Consider the following 6,269-nt stretch of genomic DNA (forward strand, 5'->3'; position numbering starts at 1 on the left):
AATCCACCTAAATTCCAACAAACACATGACCGCTTTCAAAGCTTCTCCTTCATTTACCAAGGACTATTGACCAATGCCATTCGAGACATGCACGAATTGCATCGATATTGGTTTGATCTGATTGACTACTTTGATCCTCATTGTTTCTTCCCACTACAAGAAGTAAAAACTCTAAGTCATCACATGGATTTCCAAGTCGATGATAGGCTTATGACAAGCAAAACTACCTACTGATTAGAGGGGGAAGCATCACCAGATTGCCTTGATTATGGCTTTAAGAGAAGACTAAGGCTCCTGCATCTGAGCCCTACAAAACTGCTGACAAATGGAGCCACTGTGTGGATGCACTCATGGTTTTTAAAAGTACATAGCACTCAAATGTGATATATAAAGGCAAGAAGTACTAATAAGATCTAGACTAGAAGTTACTCTAAACTCCACATTCATCAAAGTTGGTATATGTCCTAATGTAGTGAGACATATGGATTTTGATTTGACACGAGCTCTTTGCATGCACAAAATTTTCCATTACTTTTGACTTTTCAAAGCCTAAAGGTTTACAAGAAGCTTCACATAATGATGTTACCAACTCCTGTCACACACACACACGCACATGCACACGCACACGCACGCACGCACGCACGCACATATTTATGCCCATTGTTCATCATTCTTGAAGGTACCTAAATTTGCTTTAGCCAACAACACATGTGAAGGATCATGTATTCTTTTTTGGACAATGCTTTGGAAAATAAAGCAATTCATATTCACTAAAATAACTACTTGATGAAGCACTTACACATGCACACATTTATATGTACTATCATATATGTTATGATGATGAGATAAATACAAACTCTTTGCCATACAAGAACAACAAGAGTAGGAAAAAGGACACAGATCAAGTACGCCTATTGTAACTATGAACATATCCAATAATGTTGGTGGAGGCATGCTTTAAGTACAATGTCACTAATAGTATAAACACATTTGTCTATAATTTTAAAAGTTGCATTGATTAGTTTTTTAGAATTTGCAACACATGTTAGTGAACCATCGACAATGCCCTTGATGGAATGCAAGTGCATAATAGATTGCATAAGTAGGCAATGGAATATTTTGATTTGTTAAATTCACTTAGAAGATGGACATAGTCACACTATGAATTATTTGAATTATTGATGGTGGGATTACTACTCTGACATGTATAAGTATGGATGTCATGCACGATATGAATGCATACCTCATTGTGTGGCATGTAAGAGTTGAATAAATTGTGTTTTGTTGTTTCTCAAAAGAAATTTTGAGCAAATCACTTAGTTTTTGTGTAGAATACAATATGGGCTCATGAGCTAGAGGCATATACTTTTTTTCACAAATCTCAAGGGGCCCTAATGACTTGTGCTTAGAGAGAGAGAGAGAGAGAGAGAGAGAGAGAGAGAGAGAGAGAGAGAGAGAGAGAGGAGGGTAGTGGGCACCATCGCAAAGCTTTGCAAAGCTTTACGAGCACCCTACAAATCCACATTTGCACAAGTTCTACATTGTAAGAAGTGAGTTTAAGGTTTGGTGTGCGGTAACCGGTTAATGGGAAGGGTGGAGAGAGAGAGAGAGAACTTAAGATTGCGTTTGCACAGGTCTTAGCTTGAAGTGCTAGGATGATGAACACCCGCGCAAATGTAGGTACTAGCACAAAGCGCTTCTACTACTATTCATATCCTTGGAAAAAATATATCAAAATTTAGGTTGAAAGTTTGGTCGACCCTTTAAAGCATTGTGAAATGACATTTACAGTCTTGAAAAAAATGTAAAGATTTTTAAGCGAAGGTTTTTGTATGGACTCTCAAAAATGTTGGAAAAAAGCTGGCATGGGGCTTTGGGATCCCATGTGAAAGGTGTCCAAAGAGCCTTCGGCTACAATTCACTATAGCAAGGAAAGGTCACTTTAAATGCAGCCGACTGACCCTGCGTTTTTACACCATCTCCAGTTTTTTCAACAGAAGCCCTTCCTGTGAGCGGTTTCATTTCACGCACAGCCTGCTGATCGTGAGCTACACCTTTCAATCAGAACTTCTGCTCCGCAGGTATGCGCCATTCTCCGTTCTTCTTCTCCCATAGCTGTCATTTGTTCTCCTTCCATAGCCAGGAATTTCAGAATCGGCATTCTCGTTTTTTGGCCTGCCTAGATCCGTATCAGACCTCATTGCATCTCCATGAAATATCTGATAGCAAAGCTCTTAGGCCTGTTACTTACAGAATCATATGTTTCATCAGTTAGATCTGGACCATAGTTTATCTGAATGCGGCGTTGGTGAATCGTATTGCCAAACATATGTCCTTGCCAGACTTTGAGGCGATCATTATCGGCTGACGCATTCTCGCTACTTAGATCCTTACGTTTTCTAGTCGCTGATCCTTTGTGAAAGACAGTCTGTTCGATCGGCTGTCCACCTCAATCCTTCTTTGCTAGTCCTTTTTTTGCGAAGTTCTTGTTTATTCCGCTTCTTGTTTTGGTCTTCTCTCTCATTAACCTACTTGCAAGCTTTTCCCCGAGTGTAATGGTCCCTTCTGGAAAACGTGGCTAGCCACTTCTCGTTTACATTATCATGGTACAGTAACGGATGGACATGATTAGATGCAATGGTTTACTTCTCTTTTCATGGCAGCACAGGTGATCGAGCATTTGTTCTTGTTCAAAGCCACAAAGTTGGTTTCTCTCTGCTAAGTATCCCTTTTTATTGCAGCTGGTAATCCCTGAAGTGTGAAATGGCTGACACAGACGAAGTTCAACCACTTGTTTGTGACAATGGTTCCGGAATGGTTAAGGTACACTGAGATGCATTGGCTCTTTCAAACTATAACTTTTCTTTGTTATGAAAACATAACATTTTTCCTTTTTAATCTATACTGATATTGGTTGCTTTGATGATAGGCTGGATTTGCTGGTGATGATGCACCTCGTGCAGTCTTTCCTAGCATTGTGGGGCGACCACGGCATACTGGAGTTATGGTTGGAATGGGACAAAAGGATGCTTATGTTGGAGATGAGGCCCAGTCCAAACGTGGGATTTTAACTCTTAAGTATCCAATTGAACACGGTATAGTGACCAACTGGGATGATATGGAGAAGATATGGCATCACACTTTCTATAATGAACTTCGTGTTGCTCCAGAAGAGCACCCTGTGCTGCTAACTGAAGCTCCTTTGAATCCTAAGGCCAATCGTGAGAAGATGACACAGATAATGTTTGACACATTCAATGTACCAGCCATGTATGTGGCCATACAAGCAGTTCTTTCTTTGTATGCCAGTGGACGCACAACTGGTAAGACCATTTGAAATTGGTATTTTCTGGCACAGATCTGTCATGGATTCATCTACATTCTGAAAATAACATCCTTGGCATGCAGGTATTGTGCTTGATTCTGGTGACGGTGTCACTCACACAGTTCCCATTTATGAAGGATATGCATTGCCACATGCTATTCTCCGTTTAGACCTTGCTGGACGTGATTTGACAGATGCATTAATGAAGATACTAACAGAACGAGGTTACTCATTTACCACCACTGCTGAAAGGGAAATTGTAAGAGACATGAAAGAAAAGCTGGCATATGTTGCGTTGGATTATGAGCAAGAAATGGAAACTGCAAAGAGCAGCTCCTCTTTGGAGAAAAGCTATGAGCTTCCTGATGGGCAAGTGATAACCATTGGTGCTGAAAGATTCAGGGGTCCAGAAGTTCTCTTTCAGCCTTCTCTCATTGGTATGGAATCTGCAGGAATCCATGAGACAACTTACAACTCTATTATGAAGTGTGACGTTGATATTCGCAAAGATTTATATGGCAATGTCGTGCTCAGTGGTGGTTCTACCATGTTCCCTGGCATTGCTGACCGAATGAGCAAGGAGATCACTGCACTTGCACCAAGCAGCATGAAGATTAAGGTGGTTGCACCACCTGAGAGAAAATACAGCGTCTGGATTGGAGGATCTATATTGGCATCATTGAGCACATTCCAGCAGGTTTGTCTTTATCCAGTAATTGATACCTCTTTTCTCCAAATGGAGCTGGTTAAAACTTCTGTTCTTGTTTTTTGATTTGTTTGTGCTCTTCTGTTGCAGATGTGGATAGCAAAGTCAGAATATGATGAGTCTGGACCATCAATCGTACACCGAAAATGCTTCTAAGTGGTCAATGTTCACTGACAATGAGATCTGAATTTGTAGAGGATCGCATGCCAATTCTTTCCCCTTCACAGAGCTGTTTATTTACACGAAGCTGATCTTTATACTTACATTTGTTGTATTAGGGCTGCTTGGCAGTTGATTTTGAGGTTCATTGAACTCTCAGCATGTGTTGTTGACCTTATGCCATTCGGTGCTGTTGTATTGTTTACAATTTTGTATTGGAACCATTGGATTATATGACATTTTTTTGGTGGGCATGTGCCCAGAGACCTTCATTGTAATTGCTTTATGTAGATCATTAAGAGCATGTTGTGTGATAAGTTTCTCTGATTCAAGCATTTTTCATTGCTTGAATGTTGTGGACTCAGAACTCTGTCTTGGTTACTGCAACACACCTTGGGCGTGGACAGAAAGCCTGCTGTGCAAAGTTGGAGAGTCAACAGGGATGCTTGTGAACCTGCTATTACTTTGTCCTTTGCTTATATCATTCATGTGAATAATTGACATAGGATTTCCTATGGCCCATGCTGAAGGTGTGTTATCGTTTCAAAAAATAGGGCCAATAGCTTTTTACACGATTATGGAAGGGAAGTGACTGTGACTTTTTGACCCTGGAAGTAGAAGTTGTGAAAGAAGTCTTAACCCTTGTAACTCTTTGCTCCATCTACCTTACCAGCTCCCCCTAGTCTTTTGTACAAAACATAATGGCAATCTAGTCAGTATGTCTAGATCTCACAATAAGGCCAGTTAACATAGGCAGGCCTCTGCTCTCCATGCAAAAAAAGGGAACACTGCACACACCTGTCACATGTGCAGAATGGACAACCATGGGCGGGCAATACTCAGTGACCAAGCAATGTTTGAGCACCCACCTCACTAGGTGCCAAGCTCCATCATTTATTTCATTAACAACTTTTCGTGTGAGCAATGACTTGGACCTGTCACTTGCCACAGAGCCTGACATCATACCAATTGCCTGCAAGTCTTGGTTAAGTATCCCTTGGCAGGCTCAACAAAGTGCTCTCCACCTCGCTTCTTGAGATTCAATGCTCAATGGCTCTTGTGAATTGCCATTGGACATGTGTGAAATGCAAGTGGTAAGATTATGTTATTCTGATAATTTTGGTGTGTTTTGAGGAAAGATCTTGATCTCTGTAATAGTGTGTGCCAGTGTCAGTAGCATTGAAAAACTTAGTTGTAACTGGTGTTGATTCATAGATTCGTGGATTTTATTGTCTTTTGATGATTACGTCAATGGTGTGGTCCACAACACCAACCCACCTTTTAAAGACACTTATATGTCCAATACTACTCAAAGTGACAAATAACGACTTGTGAGCTGTTTCTACACCTATGAAACACACCTGCATGGCACACAAAAACACATCCCTGGGAAATAGCACCCCACGATTAAGCCAGTAGTGTAGACGTCATGCTGAGCTGTCATCTGTTTCCACCAGTCACATAGACATCAAAAGACAATAAAATCCACGAATCTATGAATCAACACCAGTTACAACTTGGTCAAACATGGGTGTATTAAGTGTAAAGATTCAAGTCACTTTCAGATTTTTCTAGTTTTATCTATAAATTTTGTGAGCAAGCCCATGTTTTGTTCTTATCATGGGCATCTTGGTGTGCTATAGTTTTCTTTGCAAGAAAGTGGCAATGCTTAGGGAAGGTTGCTAAAAGTGTATTGATTCTCATTTTGTGATGGACTCTGAGTGTGCATTGCCATTAGCTAGATCCTTCTCTCATTTACTGTCGCTTGAGAACATATTGACAGAGGAAGAGCTGGGAATGAGGTGAGCTGAGGTAAAATGAGAACTGCAGCTTGGTGTTCTGCGAGGAGACGTGCTAAAGCCCTACATGCCAACTGTCCTATATTAGCCCAGTTTCTGAAAAGCCCTACCTGGTATCGTAAAGGCTTGTTTCTTCTTCTTGATTGCCCAAAAAAGGCATTTGACTTCCTTAGGGACAGCTTGTAAGCCTGATCTATGTCATTCTTTCCTAACTTCAGAGTACCATGGTTTCTCTTATTTCATATGGACCATACCGTGTTGCAAACTGAGGCCCTTATAT

General features: G+C 40.7%; 1 protein-coding gene across 1 annotated transcript; it reads left to right on the plus strand.

Annotated features, from left to right (window-relative positions):
* The first annotated feature begins 1,917 nt into the window (after positions 1-1,917).
* On the plus strand, positions 1,918-4,468 carry LOC148032200 (actin-like). The gene is made up of 5 exons (XM_087682843.1): positions 1,918-2,081; positions 2,742-2,823; positions 2,930-3,323; positions 3,409-4,022; positions 4,122-4,468. The coding sequence occupies exons 2-5, from the start codon at positions 2,764-2,766 to the stop codon at positions 4,185-4,187; spliced, it is 1,134 nt and encodes a 377-aa protein (XP_087538969.1). The 5' UTR covers positions 1,918-2,081; positions 2,742-2,763; the 3' UTR covers positions 4,188-4,468.
* Positions 4,469-6,269: the final 1,801 nt, after the last annotated feature.

Source organism: Lygodium microphyllum, chromosome 8 (genome assembly GCF_053477565.2).
Source record: "Lygodium microphyllum isolate KBCC chromosome 8, Lygodium_microphyllum_v1.1.10, whole genome shotgun sequence".
NCBI classification, from domain to species: Eukaryota; Viridiplantae; Streptophyta; class Polypodiopsida; order Schizaeales; family Lygodiaceae; genus Lygodium; species Lygodium microphyllum.

What these genes read in the sequence shown, in the direction of transcription:
- LOC148032200 (XM_087682843.1), top strand. Translation starts at nt 2,764, where the DNA reads ATGGCTGACACAGACGAAGTTCAACCACTTGTTTGTGACAATGGTTCC. An exon ending in ATGGTTCCGGAATGGTTAAG is followed by an intron (nt 2,824 to 2,929) that starts GTACACTGAGAT and finishes CTTTGATGATAG; the next exon opens with GCTGGATTTGCTGGTGATGA. An exon ending in CATTGAGCACATTCCAGCAG is followed by an intron (nt 4,023 to 4,121) that starts GTTTGTCTTTAT and finishes CTTCTGTTGCAG; the next exon opens with ATGTGGATAGCAAAGTCAGA.